This window comes from Oryx dammah, unplaced genomic scaffold (assembly GCF_014754425.2).
Source record: "Oryx dammah isolate SB20612 unplaced genomic scaffold, SCBI_Odam_1.1 HiC_scaffold_27, whole genome shotgun sequence".
NCBI classification, from domain to species: Eukaryota; Metazoa; Chordata; class Mammalia; order Artiodactyla; family Bovidae; genus Oryx; species Oryx dammah.
Window position 1 is genome coordinate 135,706,830 of NW_024070211.1, and position 23,380 is coordinate 135,730,209.

General features: G+C 40.4%; 1 protein-coding gene across 1 annotated transcript in view; it reads left to right on the top strand.

Annotated features, from left to right (window-relative positions):
- Positions 1-23,380, top strand: part of OCA2 (OCA2 melanosomal transmembrane protein) — a 361,910-nt gene that overhangs the window by 156,522 nt on the left and 182,008 nt on the right. The window contains exons 16-18 of the mRNA XM_040227913.1: positions 11,426-11,573; positions 14,129-14,186; positions 16,600-16,708. Coding sequence (XP_040083847.1) covers positions 11,426-11,573; positions 14,129-14,186; positions 16,600-16,708 — 315 coding nt within the window. The remainder of the gene's footprint in view (positions 1-11,425; positions 11,574-14,128; positions 14,187-16,599; positions 16,709-23,380) is intronic.

Consider the following 23,380-nt stretch of genomic DNA (forward strand, 5'->3'; position numbering starts at 1 on the left):
TAATTTCACTTTCTGATTTTTCATTGTTAGTACATAGGAATGCAAGGGATTTCTGTGTATTAATTTTATATCCTATGATTTTATAATATTTATTAATTCTAGTAATTTTCTGGTGGCATCATTATGGTTTTCAATGTAGAAAATCATGTCATTTGCAATCAATGAGAGTTTTACTTCATTTCCAATCTGGATTCCTTTTATTTCTTTTCTTCTCTGATTGCTGTGGCTAGGACTTCCAAAACTATGTTGAATAAAAGTGGTGAGAATAGGCACCCTTGTCTTGTTTTTGATTATGGAGGACATGCTTTTTGATCTTTTACCATTGAAGATAATGGTTGCTGTGGGTTCACTGTATATGGGTTTTATGATGTTGGGGTATGTTCCTTCTATGCCTACTTTCTGGAAAGCTTCTTTAAGAAATGAGTGTTGAATTTTGTCAAAGGCTTTCTCTGCATCTATTGAGATGATCATATTATTTTTATCTTTCAATGTTAATATGGTACATCAGATAGCATATACTGAAGAATCCATGCATCTCTGGGATAAAGCCCACTTGATCATCTTGTTAATGTGTTGTTGGATTCTGTTTACTGGAATTTTGTTGAGGATTTTTATATCAATGTTCATCAGTGATATTGGCCTGTAATTTTCTTTTTTTTTGTGGCATCTTTGTTTAGTTTTGATTTTAGGGTTATGGTGGCCTTGTAGAATGAGTTTGGGAGTTTTCCTTCTTCTGCAATTTTCTGGAACAGTTTGAGCAGGATAGATGCCTGTCAAGCCATCTAGCCCTGGGATTTTGTTGAAAGATATTTGATTTTAGTTTTGATTTCCGTGTTTCTGATTGGTCTATTCATATTTTCTATTTCTTTGGTTCAGTTTTAGAAGGTTCTACTTTTCTAAGAATTTGCCCATTTTTCCAGGTTGTCCATATTATTGGCATATAGTTGCTCATACTAGTCTCTTGTGAGCCTTGGTATTTCTGTGTTTTCTGTTGTAACTTTTCCTTTTGAATTTCTGATTTTATTGATTTGAGTCTTCTCCCTTTTGATGGGTCTGGTTAACAGTTTGTCAATTTTATCTTCTCAGAAAGCCAGTTTTTAGTTTTATTGATCTTTGCTATTGTTTCCTTCATTTATTTCTGCTCTGATTCTTTATGATTTCTTTCCTTGTACTAACTTTGGATTATTATTATTATTTTTGTTCTTTTTCTAGTTGCTTTAGGTGTAAGATTAGCTTGTTTATTTGATATTTCTTATTTCTTGAGGTATTCTTGTATTGCTATAAACTTCCCTCTTATCACTGCTTTTACTGTGTCCAGTACATTTGAGTTGTCATGTTTTCACTGTCTTTTGCTTCTATCCATATTTTGATTTCCTTTTTGATTTCTTCAGTGACCTGTTGGTTATTCAGAGAAGTATTATTTAGCCTCCATGTGTTTTTTTTTTTTTAATAGATTTTTCTTCTGTTGTTTTTATCTAATCTTATAGTGTTGTGGTCAGAAAAGATGATTAGAATTATTTCAAATTTTAAGTTTACCATGGCTTGATTTGTGGCCCAAGATGTGATCTATGCTGGAGAATGTTCCACTTGCAATTGAGAAAAAGTGATATCTATTGATTTTGGATGAGATACCTGTAGATGTCAATTGGTCAAACTTGTCAAATGTATCATTTAAAGAAGAACTAAAGAGCCTCTTGATGAAAGTGAAAGAGGAGAGTGAAAAAGTTGGCTTAAAGCTCAACATTCAGAAAACTGAGATCATGGCTTCTGGTCCCATCACTTCATGGCAAATAGATGGGCAAACAGTGGAAACAGTGGCAGACTTTATTTTGGGGGACTCCAAAATCACTACAGATGATGATGGACAGAGAGGCCTGGTGTGCTGCAGTCCATGGGGTTGTAAAGAGTTGGACACAATTGAGCAACTAAACTGAACTGAACTCTGTTTAAAATAAATAAGCAACAATGATATATTGTATAATATAGGGAAATATAGCCATTGTTTTTAATAACTTTAACTAAAGAGTAAAAAAAATATCGAATCACTATGTTGTATACCTGAAACTAATATAATATTGTAAATGAGCTATATTCAATTTTAAAAGTTTTAATATTAAAAGTATACTGGAGCAAAAAAAAATAAAGCTTGCATTTCTTTATGAATTTTCTGTCTGGATAATCTGTCAGTTGGTGTGAATGGGGTATTAGTGTTGCCCCACTATTATTGTGTTACTGTTGATTTACCATTTTAATAGTTGCTAACATTTTCCTTATGTGTTGGGTGCTCTTATTTTAGGTGCATGTACTTAATAATCATTTTATCCTTTTCTTGGGTTGATGCCTTGATCATTATGTAATGTCCTTCTTTGTCTCTTGAAACAATCTTTTTTGTAAAGTCTATTTTATCTGGCATGAGTATTGCTATTTCCACTTTCTGTTGATTTCCATTTGCATGGAATACCTTTTTTTAGATCCTCACTTTCAGTCTGTATGCGTCCTTAGGTCTGGGTTGGGTCTTTTGTACATAGCACATATCTTGGTTTTGTATCCATTTATCCAATCTGAATCTTTTGGTTGGAGTGTTTAGCCAGTTTATTTATATATATGATTCTGAATCTTCCCTTGTGGCTCAGACTGTAAAGAATCTATCTAAATGCAGGAGATCTGGGTTGGGAAGATCCACTGGAGAAGGCAAAGGCAACCCACTTCAGTATTCTTGCCTGGGAAATCCCATGGATACAGGAGCTTGGTGGTCTACATTTCATGCCATTACAAACAGTAGCACACAACTGAAAACAAATGCTTTCACCAATTACTTTATTGTTTTGCATTTGTTTTGTATGCCTTTCCTTTTTGTGTTTACCTTTCTAGAGAAGTTCTTTTAGCATTTGTTGTAGAGTTGGTTTGGTGGTGCTGAATTCTCTTAACTTTAGCTTATCTGGAAAGCTTTTGATTTCTCCTTTAAATCTGAATGAGATTCTTGCTTGGTTGTAGGTTTTTCCCTTTTATCACTTTAAGTATATCCTCCCATTCCCGTCTGGCCTGCAGAGTTTCTGTTGAAAGATCAGTTCTTAGCTTTATGGGGGTGTTGTATGTTGCTTTTCCTTTGCTGCTTTCAATATTTGTTTTTTGTGTGTGTTTAATTTTTGTTAGTTTGATTAATATGTGTTTTGGCATGTTTCTCCTTGGGTTTATTCTGTGTGGGACTCTCTGGGCTTCCTGGACTTGGGTAGCTATTTCCTTTCTCATTGTAGGGAATTTTTTTGATTATAATAGCGTCAAATATTTTCTCATGCCCTTTCCTTTTTTCTTCTTCTTCTGGGATCCCTATGATTCTAATGTTGTTACACTTAATGTTGTCCCAGAGGTCTCTGAGACTGTTCTCATTTCTTTCTTTTTTTTTGCTCCAGTTGTTTTCAGCATTTTACCTTCCAGCTCACTTATTTTTTCTTCTGCTTCAGTTACTCTACAATTAGCTCCCTCCCACCCCCAGTGCATTGCTAATCTCAGTTACTGTGTTGTTCATTGTTGTTTATTCTTTAATTCTTTTAGGTCTTTGTTAAACATTTCTTGTATCTTCCTGATCTGTGCCTCCAGTCTATGTATCCGTGCCTCCATTTTATTTTCAAGATTTTGGATCATCTTTACTATCATTACTATGAATTATTTTTGGTGTAGACTGCCAGTTTGTTTTCATTTGTTTGGTCCTGTGGATTTTTAGCATGTTCTTTCATCTGCTGCATCTTTCTCTGTCTTTTCATTTTGCTTAATTTACCATGTTTGGGGTCTCCTTTCTGTAGGCTGGAAGGACATAATTTCTCTTAACTGTGGAGTCTGCCCCCATGGTTGGGGTTGTACCAGTGCCTTGTGAAGATTTCCTGGTTGGGAGACATGCCTGTGTTCTGGTGAATGGAGTCAATCTTGTCTCTGGCGCAGTGCCAAATCCAGTAGTGAGTTTTGGGATATCTATGGGTTTGGTATGGCTCTGGGCAGCCTGTCTATTAATGTGCAGAGTTATGTTCCTATTTTGCTGAAGATTTAGTGTGGCATCTGGCACTGAAGCTTACTGGCCTTGGCCTTAGTGTTGAGGCCTTTAGGAGAGCTCTTGCCTATTAATGTTTCCTGGGGTCAGAAGTTCTCTGGTGGATCAAAATCCTGGAGTTGAGTCTCCCACCTCAGGGGTTCAGGCCTGACCCCTTACTGGAACTCCAAGACCTCACAAGCCACACAGCATAGAAGACCAAACCCTGAGACTCTTGTTGAAGGCAACACTCAGCAGCCCAGAATACCCAGTGAGACTCACACCGAAGTCCTCCAATATTTCTAGGAAGGTCTCTGGGCCTGTTGTGGGCAGTATGTGGTCAGCTCAGTCTCAGATGTGGCCTTACTTCAGTTTGTACTTACTCCTAAAGTTCACAGTTTCCCCTAAAGTTCACTGTCTGTTCCCTGCCTATCCTCAAGGCAGCAAAGGCCAAGGCTTATTGAGGCTCATTTGTTCACTCAGGCTGAGAAGTGGGGAGGACATGGCAGCCACAATTTGGATGCACCAGGGAGTGCCTGTGACAATAGAGACTTGATGGATATTGGTGCAGTCTGAGGTGGGTTGTATGCTTTCCCAGAGGAATTGGCTTCAGATTATGGGTCCCTAGAAAGAGTCAAAGTGATTAAGCTTCCAGAAAGGTGTGGAAAGTAACCTGTGCCTGCTCATAACCAGGCAGTTGTGACTACCTCTGGAGTCAGGACTGCATCAGTGGTGTTTTGCCTGCTGTCTCAGGCACTTTCCCTAGGTTTGGCAGTGGCAATTGTGTTTAATTCCACAGATGACACTCTGACTGGTTTTGCCAGATTTGGCAGACACCCAAACTGTCTATGAGTGTGGTGTTAAGTGTCCTAGAAACAACAACTTCTTGCTGCTCTAGGATGCCCAGTATTTTCTCTGGACTCTGTCCACTGTGTCAAAGTAGCCCTCTCAGAGTATCCTCATGGAAGCCAAGCTTGATCCTTTCCCTGAGATCTGATACCTGAGCCTGTGCCTTGGCACCCTGCCTCCACCCTCTGCTGCGGGCGGAGGCGTGTGAGCAGCTTCTCAGTTGAGAAGTGCTATTTGGCAGTAATTTCTGTAGTGAATTTTCTCTGTTTTGTCTCCTGAGCCCCCTGCCACCATCACACTCCCCTCTGAGGTTCCAAAGCTCCCTCCCTGACTGCCGGTGAAGGGGTTTCCTAGTGTCCAGAACTTTCCCCTCCTTCATGACTCCCTCCCTTGGGGTGCAAGTCCCATCCTGAAATTCTTTGTCTCTCTTAGTCTTTATCTTTTCCCCTACCTCTTTCTAAGGAGATTGGCTTGCCTTTTTGAAAATTTGGGGTCTTCTACTGTTGTTCAGAAGTTGTTCTGTAGGAGCTGTTTTATATTCAGATGAATTTTTTTTATGTGCTTGTGGGGAAGAAGGTGATCCCCTCCTCTTCCTCTATCTTCTTGCGTTCTCGCTTATTGTTTCTTAATGTTAGAGCTGAGGTTATTGGTTTTCGTGGAAATTGATTCAGTTCAAATTAGTTTCTAATTTCCATTTTTATTTCTCCTTTGATCTTTGGATATTTTATTTTATTTTTATTTACATTTATTTATTTTAATTGGAGGCTAATTACTTTACAACATTGTATTTGTTTTGCCATACATCAACATGAATCCGCCATGGGTGTACACGTGTTCCCAATCCTGAACCCCCCTCCCACCTCTCTCCTTGTACCATTCCTCTGGGTCATCCCAATGCACCAGCCCCAAGCATCCTGTATCCTGCATCAAACCTGGACTGGCAATTCGTTTCTTATATGATATTATACAAGTTTTAATGCCATTCTACCAAATCATCCCACCCTCTCCCTCTCCCACAGAGTCCAAAAGTCTGTTCTATACATCTGTGTCTCTTTTGCTGTCTCGCATACAGGGTTATCATTACCATCTTTCTAAATTCCATATATATGCGTTAGTATACTGTATTGGTATTTTTCTTTCTGGCTTACTTCACTCTGTATAATAGGTTCCAGTTTCATCCACCTCATTAGAACTGATTCAAATACATTCTTTTTAGTGGCTGAGTAATACTCCATTGTGCATATGTACCACAGCTTTCTTATCCATTCACCTGCTGATGGACATCTATGTTGTTTCCATGTCCTGGCTATTATAAACAGTGCTGAGATGAACATTGGGGTACACATGTCTCTTTCAATTGTGGTTTCCTCGGTGTGTATGCCCAGCAGTGGGATTGCTGGGTCATAAGGCAGTTCTATTTGCAATTTTTTTAAGGAATTTCCACACTTATCTCCATAGAGGCTGTACTAGTTTGCATTCCCACCAACAGTGTAAGAGGGTTCCCTTTTCTCCACACCCTCTCCAGCATTTATTGCTTGTAGACTTTTGGATCGCAGCCATTCTGACTGGTGTGAAGTGGTACCTCATTGTGGTCTTGATTTGCATTTCACTGACAGTGAGTGATGTTGAGCATCTTTTCATGTGTTTGTTAGCCATCTGTATGTCTTCTTTGGAGAAATGTCTGTTTAGTTCTTTGGCCCATTTTTTGATTGGGTCGTTTATTTTTCTGGAATTGAGCTGCAGGAGTTGCTTGTATATATTTGAGATTAGTTGTTTGTCAGTTGCTTCATTTGCTATTATTTTCTCCCATTCTGAAGGCTGTCTTTTCACCTTGCTTATAGTTTCCTTTGTTGTGCAGAAGCTTTTAAGTTTAATTAGGTCCCATTTGTTTATTTTTGCTTTTATTTCCAATATTCTGGGAGGTGGGTCATAGAGGATCCTGCTGTGATTTATGTCAGAGAGTGTTTTGCCTATGTTTTCCTCTAGGAGTTTTATAGTTTCTGGTCTTATGTTTAGATCTTTAATCCATTTTGAGTTTATTTTTGTGTATGGTGTTAGAAAGTGTTCTAGTTTCATTCTTTTACAAGTGGTTGACCAGTTTCCCAGCACCACTTGTTAAAGAGATTGTCTTTTCTCCTTTGTATATTCTTGCCTCCTTTGTCAAAGATAAGGTGTCCATATGTGTGTGGATTTATCTCTGGGCTTTCTGTTTTGTTCCATTTATCTATATTTCTGTCTTTGTACCAGTACCATACTCTCTTGATGACTGTGGCTTTGTAGTAGAGCCTGAAGTCAGGCAGGTTGATTCCTCTAATTCCATTGATCTTTGGATATTTTAAATGTCTTTACTTACACTAAATTTGGGGACTTCTTTACCTAATTTAATTTCATGGGCTTCCTAGGTGGTATAATGGTAAAGAATCTACCTGCCAAGCAGGAGACATGGGTTTGGTCCCTGGGTTGGGAAGATCCTGTGGAGAAGGAAATGGCAACCCACTCTGGTATTCTTGCCTGAGAAATTCCATAGACAGAGGAGCCTGGCAGGCTATAGTCCATGGTGTTGCAAAGAGTTAGACATGATTTAGAGACTAAACCAACAACAACAATGTAATTTCACAAAGGTCAGAGAATATATTTTGTAAAATTTGATTATTTTTGAATTTATTGAAATATGTTTTTATGTTAAAATGTGGCCTATTCTCATAAATATTCTACTATTCTGCTTGTACTAGAAAAGAATATGTTTTCTGCCATTGTTGTTCGGAGTTATGTCAATATGACCAATTAGGTCAAGTTGGCTGATACTGTTATTTTGATGATCCATATTCTTGTTGATTTTCTGTCCACTTGTTCTATCAGTTATTGAGGTATATATAGAAATCTTTGATTATGTGACTGTGAATTTGTCTTTTTATCTTTATAATTCTAAGATTTTTGCTTTACATATTTCAGAATTTTATTTAGTTCAGTTCAGTTGCCCAGTCATGTTTGACTTTTTGTGACCCCGTGAACTGCAGCATGCCAGGCATCCTTGTCCATCATCAACTCCCAGAGTTTACCCAAACTCAAGTCCATTGAGTCAGTGATGCCATCCAACCATCTCATCCTCTGTCGTCCCCTTCTCCTCCCACCCTCAATCTTTCCCAGCATCAGGGTCTTTTCAAATGAGTCAGCTCTTCGCATCAGGTGGCCAAAATATTGGAGTTTCAGTTTCAACATCAGTCCTTCCAATGAACACCCAGGAGTGATCTTCTGTAGGATGGACTGGTTGGATCTCCTTGCAATCCAAGGGACTCTCCAAGAGTCTTCTTCAACACCACAGTTCAAAAGCATCAATTCTTCGGTGCTCAGCCTTCTTTATAGTCCAACTCTTACATCCATACATGACTACTGGAAAAACCATAGCCTTGACTAGACGGACATTTGTTGGCAAAGTAATGTCTCTGCTTTTTAATATACTATCTAGGTTGCTCATAACTTTCCTTCCAAGGAGTGAGCATCTTTTAATTTCATGGCTGCAATCACCATCTGCAGTGATTTTGGAGCCCCAAATAATAAAGTCAGCCACTGTTTCCACTGTTTCCCCATCTATTTCCCATGAAGTGATGGGACCGGATGCCATGATCTTCGTTTTCTGAATGTTGAGCTTTAAGCCAACTTTTTCACTCTCCTCTTTCACTTTCACCAAAAGGCTCTTTAGTTCTTCTTCATTTTCTTCCATAATGGTGGTGTCATCTGCATATCTGAGGTTATTGATATTTCTCTCGGCAATCTTGATTCCAGCTTGTGCTTCATATAGCCCAGTGTTTCTCATGATGTACTCTGCATAGAAGTTAAATAAGCAGGGTGACAATATACAGCCTTGACGTACTCCTTTTCCTATTTGGAACCAGGCTGTTGTTCCATGTCCAGTTATAACTGTTGCTTCCTGATCTGCTTACAGCTTGTCTAACTCAATGAAACTAAGCCATACCATGTGGGGCACCCAAGATGGAGGGGTCATGGTGGAGAGGTCTTACAGAATGTGGCCCACTGGAGAAGGGCATGGCAAACCACTTCAGTATTCTTGCCTTGAGAACCCCATGAACAGTATGAAGGTGCAGAAAGATAGGACACTGAATGATGAACTCCCCAAGTCGATAGGTCCCCAATATGCTACTTGAGATCAGTAGAGAATTTTATTACTAGGGTACATAAACATTTAGGGTTACTGGGTCTTCTTGAAGAATTAACACTTTTGTTATTATGAAGTGACCTTCCCTATCCACAGTAATATTCTTGCTCTGAAATCTAATTTGATCTTAATGTAGCAATTCCAGCTTTTTCTTGACTGTTGTTAGTCTGATGTATTTTTTAAAGTCATCCTTTCACTTTTAACATTTTTTGTGTATATTTAAAGTGCATTTCTTGCAAATAACTTACATCTGGGTCTTGCTTTTTATCTAATCTGATAATCTATCTTTTAAAAATATGTTTAGGTCATTGATATTTAATTTGATTAGTGACATGGCTGGATTTAATTGTATCTTCATGTTGCATTTTTCTAATTGTGATTTTATTTATAATTATTGAACTAACTTCAAGTGATACTATACTACTTAATATGAAGTGTAAGAATCTTACAATAGCTTAAGTTAATTTATCAACTTCTGGCCTCAGTGTCTTCCCCTGAGACTCCTGAATTAGAGCTACCTCCTGTGAGAGAGCAAATCCCACATGGTAATGTCTTTGCCCGAGGTTGATTGAGAAGCTCCTAGGGGCTGGTGGTAATCAGAGAGGCAGAGATAAGGCATCTGATACTGTGTCCTGGTCAGGGCCAGTCAGCCAAAAGCAACAGCTAAAACTTATACAATGGGAACAAATCTGACAATGGCACGCACCATTTGAGGATCTTGAGTCTTCCCTAAAGATCTTTGCGGGTCATGAGGAACCACTGGATATTTGAAAGAAGAAACCTATGTAACTATCTGTCATTTATCTTCTTAGATTGATCAGCCTAGATAGTATTATCCTCTTAGAAGACAGGTAAATAGGAAGATAGAGTCCTTGTTTTTATATATCAATCTAACTGAATTTATCTATCAATAGATTAATATATAGAAGGTTTCTGTAGATTACAGATAGATTGATAGAACAAGCAGTGTTTTAAGATTAATCAGTGGTGGGTCTCTTCCCTGGTGGCTAAGAGGTTAAAGAGTTTGCCTCTAATGTGGGAGACCTGGGTTAGATCCCTGGGTCAGGAAGATGCCCTGGAGAAGGAAATGGCAACCCATTCCAGTATTCTTGCCTGGAGAATGCCATGGATGGAGGAGCCTGGTGGGCTACAGTCCATGGGGTCGCAAAGAGTCAGACATGACTGAGCGACTTAACTAACTAAGCGGTGGGTTGGTAAGAAGTGGCTTCAGTCAAAGTTTGCTGAGAGCAATCAGAATTGGCAAATGTGTGGAGATGAAACCTGGATAACCTGGTGAACTGAGGCAGGAACAAGTGGATCCTGCAAGATCCATATCATTATATTCGGAACTGCTCCCATGGCTCAGTACTGTTCATTTGTAATGTATCTTATTTCTCTGTCTTGTTGGAGGCCTGTCCCTATAATGTCAAATTCATTCTCTCCTTTAGCATCTAGCATCCTGTCTGGCACTTATTGCATGTTCAATGCAGAAATGTAGAGGAGAATGTCATTGATAGGACCAAAATGACATTTCAGGTTCATGTACTTGGAAGATTAATGATGTCATATAAAAACTAAGAAAGAGGGAAGAGAGTTTCATGGGGGCAGATGGAAGGTTTATCTGTGAATCTTATAGCACAAGGGTCAGAGGACAACATCAAGTAGCTGATTGGGATCATAGTCTTGGAGCTCAGCAGAGACGGGATGGGTGGTGGAGATGCACAGTAGGCCTGGGAACTAAGGAGTGAATTCTTGGCCAAACTGAGCTCTGGGTGCAGGCAGTGAGCTCCCTTTTCCTTGGCAAAATGTTTCTTAACCAAATTTTCCCATGATCAATGACATATTTATTTCATTTTCCAACTAGGAGAACAAAAGTGGACTAGCTGAGCATTAACCCATTGGGTGATCTGGGGAGAGTAACCCATCCTGTTCGATTTGATGGGTTAGAAGGCATCTAGACTCTGGGTGTGTGTGAGGGGTTGAAGCTGCCACTGGAAAAGACAACTGCAGAAAGGAGCCCTGGGGACCTGGGAGGCCAGATTCAGTTTCTACTTCTGCAAACACAGAGATGGAGAGGGTCCCATAGGCTGGCCTGGGAAAAAAGTTGTTGGGTACTAGCTTTGATATGCCTATTCAAGAATTTTTTCTTAACACAAAGAGTTGAAATTATATTACTTCACATCCACTGTAATTTTTCAAAGTCAGCCTTGTCTTCTGTTTCCATCATAATAACATGAAAGCTAAGAAACCACTCTTCTGGTTTGGTCCCTGAATATCTGCATCACGAATGCATGTTTCCTGTTCTTAGAGGATGCGGAGGGGAGTAGGTGTTGACATGTGAAGTTGCAGGATACTGAAGCCTCAACTTTTCTTTCCTGCAGAACTGAAGCATGAGATCCACGTCTGGCGTCTTACTGCACAGCACATCAGCCCAGCCAGCAGGGAGGAGACAGCAGTTCGAGGTATGCTCCTGGGGAAGGTGCTGACACTGGAGCGCCTGCTGGCCCAGAGGCTACACAGCTTCCACAGGTACCAAGCCAGACCCTGCTAAGACCACTTTTGGTTGACAACTTTGGTCCTCATCTCTACCAAGTATGCTCAATGGTTGAATCGTCGATAACCTTTATATGACCACCCTAAGAGTGTTCAAATGTCAACAGCAAAATGTGAGCTAAAATGATTTTGTAGAGTAGTCCATGGTTCTGCAAAACAGTAACACTAACTGCAGGCTACTAGGTAGGTTTTGGGCACCATACACTGTGTTAAGCCTGTTATGGTGCATGATTTTATTTAACTCTCAGGTAGCTCTCTGGAATGTGTGCTGATATTAGTCCCAGTTTAAGAATGAGGAAACTGAGGGTCAGAAAATTTGAACAACTTGCCCAGGTTATACATCTAGAAAAGAGTGATGCCTTGGATTGAGTTCACATGCCTGTCACATTTCACACCTAACACGTTGCATAACAAGAACAAAAAAACAATTTAACAAATTAATCTAATGAAATGTTCTCCCAGTAGCTTATTTTCAGGGGGCTCAAAGAATACTTAAGTTTAATTCATTTCTTGGAGTTTGTTGGTTTGTTTGGCCTTGCCAAGTGGCACATGGAATCTTAGTTCCCCAGCCAGGGATTGAACTTTTGCCCCTGAATTGGAAGCATGGAGTCCTAACTACTGGACCACAAGTTAAATCCCTTGAATTTATTTTTAATCAGAGCTGAGATCTAATGGGTAACAATGAGGTGCCAAATCTTTCCTCCTCACTTGGATGAGATGCTGAGTTCCAAACTGTCTTTATTCTGGAAGTACTGCCAGGAAGTGCAAAAGCCTGCTCACCCTTCAGAAATGTAGAAGCAGTCCCGCAGCAGGATCAGGTACTGGGTGGAGATGAGGTCTGTCACAGCAAGGGGAACTGTGAGTCCTTGTGAAGATAGTGAGAATGATCTTACATGTGGCAATTTGGTGAGACCAGCCCTGTGTTCCCAGAGAGTAGGCGAGAGTCTGAGGACAGGAGCTGGTACGGTGCCAGGACCAACCTTTTAGGTCCATCTAGAGTGGTTGCAGCTGATTCTCGGTTTTGGGGTGAGAATTCCACAGGTGAGTATGTGGAGATTCACTCTGTCCAGAAATGAAGCCCAGGGAGAAGCTCTGTCTCAGCATCCTTAGCTCTATCTCAGCCCAGAACCTACCTGTACTTTGTGGCACTGGAGAACCAGGACCTGGTATCTCCAGGTTACAGGAAGGCCCTGAGTTGCTGACTGGGGACAGAGTGGCCAACTTCAGCAACAGGCCTAGATCTTAAAAGGAAAAACTTTGTGAATTAAAGATGCAGCAGTAAGTTTCTCTGAATGTATTAAATTTCCTGACCTTCAATTTCTTCATGCTCCTTCTGACATGGGCATTAAGACATAGTCAGTGTATCTCAGGGCTAAAATGGGAAGAGACATGTGGACTCAGAGATTCACCAAGCTTGCATCAACTCATCTTATTTTGATCTCAGAAAGGGAAACTGAGACGCAGAGACTGCAGTGGTGTTTCTAAGGCCACACAGTCACTGAGAAGCAAATAGTAGTGAGGGTGATCTAAGTCATGTATTTGCTCTACAGGTCTTATTTCTACATTTTATTTTTAAAAATTTCCTTAGAACCATTCAGTTGGGTCAGCTGTGATTTCCTCTAGGGTTTATATGGGCTGCGTGGTCAACCTCCATTAATACGATGACACGTGAGAGCTCATGAAGACTAAATTCTCCCCCACAAATCTTTTTCCTAATTGATGAGAGAGGAAATAAAGCAGAAAGATGAGTTGATAGGAAAGGTTAGAAAAGAAAGGCAAGTGGGAACAAATAGAAGTGACTGAAATAGAAATGGAGATAAGGTGGGTACCATGACTAGAGGGGAGTGGAACAGACACAAGTGCTTCAAGGTAGATTTCCAATTGATAGAAATCACCACTAAAGCAAGTGGCACTTCTTTTACTGTTTTCTCCTTTAATTAAATTATAACACAGCCTCATTTTGAAAAAAATTCAGAAAATTCAGAAGCAAAAAGAGATGACTTACTGTCTCATTCCCTGTCGCTTCAGTCATGTCCAACTCTGTGTGACCCTATGGACTATATCTGCCACGCTCCTCTGTCCATGGGGATTCTCCAAGCAAGAACACTGAAGTGTGTTGCCATGTCCTTCTCCAGGGGATTGTTCGACCAGGGATCGAACCCAGGTCTCCTGCATTACAGGTGGATTCTTTTCCATCTGATCTATTATGGAAACCTGCCTATTTACATTTAGGCCATTATTCTGATGTTTCCTGTGCTGTACTCATACATACCTCATTGAACAGTCTGGTCATTGCATGTGTTACTTTCCTTGGGAATCTTTTGAGTGAGCATCTTTCCTAGTCCATGAACCCAGCCTTACTGGGTGCCTTATATGACAAGAGCTGCCCCATTCTATGGCTGCACCTGGTATCATGCAGTGGACAGCATCCAGGCCAGGGGATAATGCTGTGTGCTACTGCTGACTGCCATCCTGCTGGCCTCACTGCTCAATGCCAGAAGTAAAATGATGTCTGCACTTTTCTCTTTTAGACAGATCTCACAGGAAGATAAAAATTGGGAGACCAATATCCAGGAGCTACAAAGAAAGGTATTATGGTTTCTTTTCTTAGGGATTTCTTGAAGAACAGAGTAAATTCCTTTCCTTTTCTTCATGTGAAGTTGCAGCTTAAAGTCACCTCTCTTTTATTCCTGTAATTGTACATAAGACATAGCTATTTCTTTGAGTTAATGGGAAAGATAATTTTCCAGACATGGTAAGCTTATTATATTTTATATAATAAGCTTTTTATATTTCCTTTAAGATAGGGCAACGCTTTCTGTGGTTAATGTGGATGTAGGGAAGGATGGCTGGCTCTCGGCTCCACCTGACCTTGAAAGGCAAGTCTGTGGTTCCCATTGTGCAGGTTAAGAGGTGGAAGCCTAGACAAGAGAGGCATGGTGCTTGAGACAGAACACTTTTGTGGGTAGAAATGGAGTGTATGTCTTCTGTTGTACAGCTCTGACTTGGGGAGGCAAATGTTATTTTGAGTTCTTTTGTCATTTTTCCTTGGTGGAATTTCTCAACCCACCTGAGGACACATAGTGCCCCTCTTCCACTAAGAGAGCTCTGCCCAAGATCTGCTGGAAGTAATTTGTAATATCTTCATGAAATTTCAAATCCAGGTGGTTTGTTTCCTAAGGAGAGGTAAAATATCCACTCCCTAGTTATGATAGGAACATTTGGTCCTTTGCTAAACAAAATTTAAACGTTGGGACCTGTAGCTAACATGTTCCTTGAGTCTCTCCTCCCATCATTTGTCCTACTCAGATGATCAGGATTAGGGAAGGCAGGTGTGGCTATGACACTTTTCTGGCCTCAGGTTTAAACAGATCCTGTGTGGTTCTTGCCACAAGTTAGGGATGAGACTACTTCTGTGTGTACCTGGTGAACAAGGACTGGAGAGCTACCCTCATTATTTCTCAAACTTTTCATTGTGATGGCCCCAGGTAATCAAATGGTAAAATTTGATTGATATCCCAAAATAACAAAGCACAAACTTTTGATTATCTTATACCAGCTGAATGACACTGACTTCCCTGATCCCTTATTTCCTGTATTGAAGTTGGCATGGTAATACCCAGTTTCTATGGTTAGCTTGGCCCAGTGAGATGCCAGGCTCCTGTCCTCCTGATTCTGCATCATAGACTCATTTAGCAAAATTGGCTTCCTTGGAGGGTGAATGGAAAGATGAGTTGGGGCCAGCCAAGCTGCAAGTCTTGGCAGTAGGTGGAGAAGGAAGATAGTGGCTCCTAAGGCAACCCCTAAGCCCATGACCAGGGGGCCAGAATCTGCTGCCAAAGCACCTGTGACAGAGGGATATGCTTATGATTTTTTGTGGTAGCAGCTTTAACTGTGACCACAGGAAATCAAGAGAGGAAATCTATCTCTGTCTCTGTCTATACCCATACTTACACTCGAGTCTGTGTCTGTCCATGTCCATGTCTATACCCTTGTCTATACTCATTTCTGTGTCTATATCTATCTCTATATCTTTATCTATGCCCATATCTTATGCATAGCTCTGTCTATATCTACCTATACCAAGATCTGTATCGATAACCTTATTTATATTTACACCTAGACTTGGATATCCTAGGCATAGACCAACAACAGAGGTGCTGCTGGGACCACACTGAAGAAAATACACAATGCAGTTGTTTGTTCACACGGTGAAGTGTGATTCACATTGGGACCTGGTTAGATGTGCCTTGGTTACAAGCATCTGTGTCTGCTTGTTGGGACCTTACTCCCTGCCCCAGTTCCACACAGCCATGGCTCTCAGAGCACAGAGCCCTTTGGGAACCTTGCCCTGTCTTGCCCTGTGGCTCAGGCTCACTGGAAGGAGGTCTTCAATTCCAAAGCTAATGAAGGTGCTACACTGCACTTTCCCTTACCCCTGGAATGCTGGAAGCAGGATCCATATGTGTCATTTGGTGACTAGGCGACTGCTAAGTGCATTCAGCAGTAGTCCAGACATTGAAAGAATATTTTAACCTAAGTGCCAGGTGAATGGGGCTTTGCGTAATAAACAGAAAGGTGAACTAAAAGACTATGAACACATAAAACCTGTGGAAATGCATGTGTCTTGAAGGGCCAAGTCTTTGGAGGTTATGTGTTGGCTCCCCAATGGCTTTATCTCATCTAATGCTGGCAGTGGGACTGGGAACAGTTTAGCATCTCTGTGTCATATTGAAAAATCTATTTAGTCACATGTCATATAAAAGGGTTTTACTATATTTTAAATTTATTGTGTTAATTGTTCATAGATTTTGATTTCAAGATTCTGTAACGTGGCAGTCTTGAATCTGTTACCCATGAATTTATCATCTTTCAAGTTCAAGATGTTTTATATTTCATCATAAGGAGAAATTTTTAGTGATTCAAATCACGTAGGATTGTGGACACAATCAAATCACGTAGGTTGCATTGAATACATGAGTTGTGTTTTCCTCTCTTACAGCACAGGATATCAGATAAGACTCTGCTCGCCAAATGCCTGACAGTGTTGGTATTTGTTATCTTCATGTTTTTTCTCAATTCATTTGTCCCTGGTGTTCATCTTGATCTTGGTGAGTCTAATTTTTTGCTTAGCTTTTGTTGATGGGTTTTTCAAGTGATATCACAATCTGGAAGGTTTCAAAGCTTGTTTGCAGACATTGGTGAGGGCTGAGAGGGATAGTTTTATGGAGGAGAGGAAGAGGAGGAGGAAAGTAGAGAGAGACATCTTAGTGCCATGGGTCCTCAGCTCCTCTAGGTTGAACATTAGAAGGGATAGAGAGCAAGGTGGATAGCATCATCTCTGTCATAATTAATTGGATCTGATCTTCAAATTGTTACCTCAGAAGCACCTCCAGAAAAGATAAGAGGTTATTTCAGCAAGGCCACAGTCCTGCAGATTGTACAACCCAATCTGATGATTAGATTAGAGACTGTTAGTGAAAGGGCTAGAGAATTATAAGAAGTCTACACTGGTCCCTCTCCTTACTCGAAGGTGCATCCATTTCTCCTGTGCATCAGAACTTTGATCTCCCACCTGCTCCTGTGAGTTTCTCTTCTCTTGCTTTCACAATCCTATGGCTCTCACTTTGTACTTTCTTAAGGTCTAGGTTGCATGGCCCATCTCCACCTGACACATGGCCATCTTGCAGAATGAACTCACCAGACATCTTGTTTACCCTACATTCTTCCACTGTCCACTAACGTTTTTCATGCTTCTTAGATCTTTCTAATTGATTTGATAGTTATCTCTATTGCCTATTGTATCTTTATTTAAAACAAAATAAAACCATTTCCAAAACTCCCCTCAAATACAATTTTTACCTATGGGTTTCCTTCAAAAATTAGCTCTTCTAAAATGTTTTTATAAAGTTTAAATACTACAACATTTGAAGAATATAACTTCTGTAGAAAGCAAGAACTCTTAACTGTGTAAAATAGATGAATATCATGGGAAGACTAGTTATTCAAACCACAGCATTGCTCCTTTGGTTCTTGGCTACCACTAAGACTCTTTATATCTCTAAAGATTAAACGAATACTACAAAACTGGTAGTTTGTGGGCAGGATTCCATTAGCTAATTCTTCAGGTGTTCACAGATTATTTTGTCTCTTTTCTTTTTTTCTTCATGTTCGCAAAATTTACTAAGCTTGAAGGAAAGTTATTGTCTCAGCTACAGAAGCTGTCAAATTTAAACAGGTTGTAAAACTCTATTTAAACTTTACTGTCATACCTTTAATTGTTTTCTTACAATTTTTAATTAAAGTATAGTTGAATTACAATGTAATATTACTGCTGTAGAGCAAAGTGACTCAATTTTACATATATATATATATATATATATATATATATATATAATTTTTTCATTTTATTTTCCATTATAGTTTTTCACAGGATATTGAATATCATTGCCTGGGCAATACAGTAGGATATTGTTTTGTTTCTAATTTTGTTTGAGATCCTATTTTAAAAGAACACACCATGCATTTTAAAGACATTGCAGCACTGTTTATAATAGACAGGACATGGAAACAACCTAGATGTCCATCAGCAGATGAATGGATAAGAAAGCTGTGGTACATATACACAATGGAATATTACTCAGCCATTAAAAAGAATACATTTGAATCAGTTCTAATGAAATGGATGAAACTAGAGCCGATTATACAGAGTGAAGTAAGCCAGAAAGAAAAACACTAATACAGTATACTGACACATATATATGGAATTTAGGAAGATGGTAATGATGACCTTGTATGCGAGACAGCAAAAGAGACACAGATATATAGAACAGACTTTTGGACTCTGAGGGAGAGGGAGAAGGTGGGATGATTTGGGAGAATGGCATTGAAACATGTATACTATCATGTAAGAAATGAATCACCAGGCTATGTTCGATACAGGATACAGGATGCTTGGGGCTGGTGCACGGGGATGATCCAGAGAGATGATATGGGGTGGGAGGTGGGAGGGGGATTCAGGATTGGGAGCTCATATACAATCGTGGTGGATTCATGTCAATGTATGGCAAAGCCAATACAGTACTGTAAAGTAAAATAAAGTAAAAATAAAATTAAAAAAATATTTTAAACATAAAAAAACTGAAAAAAGTAAAAAAATAAAGACTGAAAAAATATATTGAATTTGCATGTATTTTTGTTAAATTTGACAGTGGTATAAATAATACTTTAAAAACTTAGTCAGGGGCGGTCCTAAGATGGCGGAGGAATAGGAAGGGAAGACCACTTTCTCCCTCACAAATTCCTCAAAAGATCATTTCAACGCGGAGCAAACTCCACAAAACAACCTCTGAATGCAGGCAGAGGACATCAGGCAACCAAAAAAGCAGATCATTGTCTTCAAAACCAGGTAGGAAAAAATATAAAAGACGAGAAAAGAGACAAAGGAGGTGGGGAGGGAGCTCCGTCCCGGGAAGGGAAGCCCGTCCCGGGAAGGGAATTCTAAGAAGAGAGGTTTCCAAACACAAGGAAACACTCTACCTGCCGAGTCTAAGGCGAGCCTTGGAAACACAGAGGGCAACATAACAGGAAGGAAAAACGAATAAATAATTAAAACCAACAGATTACGAGCCCAACAGTAACTCCCCCAGCGGAAAAGCCGCGCAGACGCCTGCAGCCGCCGCTAGCAAGTGGGGGCAGGGCAGGGAAGCACGGGAGCCGCGGGCTGCCGCGCTCGGTAAGAAGCGGGCAGAAACGCCCCACGCGTAACCAGAGCGAACGAACTTGGGCGAGCAAACCAGGCTGGGGGATAGCTACCACGCGAAAAGCGCGAACATAAGACCCCGCCAGGACCGCACATAGAACAAAGGACTGAACGGAAATAGCCGGCTGCAGACCATCCCCCGCCGGGGACAGGCAGCCAGAGCTGTAAGGGCTGGAAAGGGGCAATCGCAGCCCCGGAGAGACTACCTGAAAAGCGGCAGGCAGGCTTCTTTGCTGAGACTTCAGGGGATGCAGGACAGTCAGCACCCGCCTCACAAGGAGCGCCAGCAGTACACCCAGAAAACTGAGCAGTAGAAACAGAGAAGGGGACAAGTCCCGGCGACCGCGCCGCCAAGCTCCCGCGCTCACCAAGCTCCCGAGCTGCTCGGACCCGGGAGGGGCGCAGAGCGCAGTCCCAAACAAGTTTGTGCCTCTGAGGGTTACCTGGGCGCCAAAACCGAGCGGCTTGGACCGGGGAGGTGCGCGAAGCCTGGGGCCGGCCTCGGATGGTTCCTGGCTGAGCTCCGTGGAGCCGGAGCGGTTTGTGCGTCGTGGGGGGAGACAGGTCCAGCGGGGTTGAGACGCTGTGTGCCCACGACAGTGCTATTTGTTTGCAGCATCCCCCCCTCCCCACTGCGCGACTGAACTAGTGAGCCTAATAAAAAAAAAAAAAAAAAAAAAAAAAGGGTCCACCACCGCCCCCATGTGTCAGGACGGAATTCAGACACTGAAGAGACCAGCAAACAGAAGCTAAACAGAGGGAAACGCCTTGGAAGTGACCAACACGGCCCACAACATCAGAGAAGGCCCAGATATATCTTCACAATTTTTACAATCATTCCTTTTTTTTTTTTTTTTTTTTTTTGCCTTTTTTTTTGTTTTTTGCTTTCTTTTTTTTTTTTTCTCTCAAACTTTTTTTTAACTGTTAAGTCTTCTATTTCTCTACTTTATATTTCTATAACTATTACTTTTCAAAAAAAAAAAAGACTCTACTTTTTTAAAGCAAACACCATATATAGCCTTTGCGTGGTTGTTGTTGGTATTTCTTTTTTAATCTCGGGTTTTTTTTTTTTTAATTTTTATTTTTTCTTATATATATATTTTTTCCCTATTTCTTTTTCTTAATATTATTATTATTTTTTAATCTTTACTCTTTTTTTTCTTTCTTCCTTCTGCTTCGTCTCTTTAACATTGTATTTCTGAAAATCTAACCTCTACTCTAGGTTTTTAATCTTTGCTTTTCGGTTTTTGTTGTCAATCTTGTACATTTCATAACCCAATCTTACCTGACAGTGAGATTACTGGCTTGACCACTCTCTCCTCCTTTTGGACTCTCCTTTTTCTCCACCAGGTGGCCTCTGTCTCTCCCCCCCTCACCCCATCTCTTCTATATCCAACTCTGTGATTCTCTGTGTGTTCTAGATGGTGGAGAGCACCTAAGGAACTGATTACTGGCTGGACCTGTCTCTCTCCTTTTCATTCCTCTCTCTTACCCTCCTGGCCACCTCTGTCTACTTCCTCTCTCTCCTCTCCCCTGTATAACTCCGTAAATACCGCTGAGAGGTCCAGACTAAGGAGCGCACATAAGGAAGTGACTATTGACTAGCTTGCTCTCTCCTCTTTTGTTCTCACCGCATCTCATTCCAGTCACCTCTAACCACCCCCTCCCTCTTCTCTTCTCCATGTAACCCAGTGAACCTCTCTGGGTGCCCCTCAATGTGGAGAAACCTTTCATCTTTAGCCTAGATACTATATCATTGGTGCTGTATAGATGGAGAAGTCTAGAGACCACTGTAAAAATAAAACCGAAAGCCAGAAGCAGGAGGCTTAAGTCCAAAGCTTGAGAACATCAGAGAACTCCTGAATTCAGGGAACATTAAGCAATAGGAGCTCATCAAATGCCTCCAAACCTACACTGAAACAAAGCTCCACCCAAGGGCCAACAAGTTCCAGAGCAAGACATATCACACAAATTCTCCAGCAACACAGGAACACACCCCTGAGCCTCAATATACAGGCAGTTCAAAGTTACTCCAAAACTTTAGACGTCTCATAACCCATTACTGGTCACTCCACTGCACTCCAGAGAGAAGAAGCCCAGCTCCACCCACCAGACCTCCAACACAAGCCTCCCTAACCAGGAAACCTTGACAAGCCACTGATACAACTCCACCCACAGTGAGGAAGCTCCACAATAAAGAGAACTCCACAAATTACCAGAATATAAAAAGGCCATTCCAAACGCAGCAATATAACCAAGATGAAGAGACAGAGGAATACCCAACAGGCAAAGGAGCAGGAGAAATGCCCACCAAACCAGACAAAAGAGGAAGAGATAGGAAATCTACCTGAGAAAGAATTCCGAATATTGATAGTGAAAATGATCCAAAATCTTGAAGTCAAAATGGAATCACAGATAAATACCCTAGAGACAAGGATTGAGAAGATGCAAGAAAGGTTCAACAAGGACCTAGAAGAAATAAAAAAGAGTCAATATACAATGAATAATGCAATAAATGAGATCAGAAAAACTCTGGAGGCAACAAATAATAGAATAACGGAGGCAGAAGATAGGATTAGTGAAATAGAAGACAGAATGGTAGAAATAAATGAATCAGAGAGGAAAAAAGAAAAACAAATTAAAAGAAATGAGGACAATCTCAGAGACCTCCAGGACAATATGAAACGCTCCAACATTCGAATTATAGGAGTCCCAGAAGAAGAAGACAAAAAGAAAGACCATGAGAAAATCCTTGAGGAGATAATAGTTGAAAACTTCCCTAAAATGGGGAAGGAAATAATTACCCAAGTCCAAGAAACCCAGAGAGTTCCAAATAGGATAAACCCAAGGCGAAACACCCCAAGACACATATTAATCAAATTAACAAAGATCAAACACAAAGAACAACTACTAAAAGCAGCAAGGGAAAAACAACAAATAACACACAAGGGGATTCCCATAAGGATAACAGCTGATCTCTCAATAGAAACTCTTCAGGCCAGGAGGGAATGGCAAGACATACTTAAAGTGATGAAAGAAAATAACCTACAGCCCAGATTACTATACCCAGCAAGGATCTCATTCAAATACGAAGGAGAAATCAAAAGCTTTACAGACAAGCAAAAGCTGAGAGAATTCAGCACCACCAAACCAGCTCTCCAACAAATTCTAAAGGATATTCTCTAGACAGGAAACACAAAAAGGGAGTATAAACCCGAACCCAAAATAATAAAACAAATGGCAACGGGATCATACTTATCAATAATCACCTTAAACGTAAATGGATTGAATGCCCCAACCAAAAGGCAAAGACTGGCTGATTGGATACAAAAACAAGAACCCTCTATATGCTGCTTACAAGAGACCCACCTCAAAACAAGGGACACATACAGACTGAAAGTGAAGGGTTGGAAAAAGATATTCCATGCAAATAGAGACCAAAAGAAAGCAGGAGTGGCAATACTCATATCCGATAAAATAGACTTTAAAACAAAGGCTGTGAAAAGAGACAAAGAAGGCCACTACATAATGATCAAAGGATCAATCCAAGAAGAAGATATAACAATTATAAATATATATGCACCCAATATAGGAGCACCGCAATATGTAGGACAAATGCTAACAAGTATGAAAGGGGAAATTAACAACAACACAATAATAGTGGGAGACTTTAATACCCCACTCACACATATGGACAGATCAACTAAACAGAAAATTAACAAAGAAACGCAAACTTTAAATGATACATTAGACCAGTTAGACCTAATTGATATCTATAGGACATTTCACCCCAAAACAATGAATTTCACCTTTTTCTCAAGTGCTCATGGAACCTTCTCCAGGATAGATCACATCCTGGGCCATAAATATAACCTTGATAAATTCAAAAAAATCGAAATCATTCCAAGCATCTTTTCTGACCATAATGCACTAAGATTAGATCTCAATTACAGGAGGAAACCTATTAAAAATTCCAACATATGGAGGCTGAACAACACGCTTCTGAATAACCAACAAATCA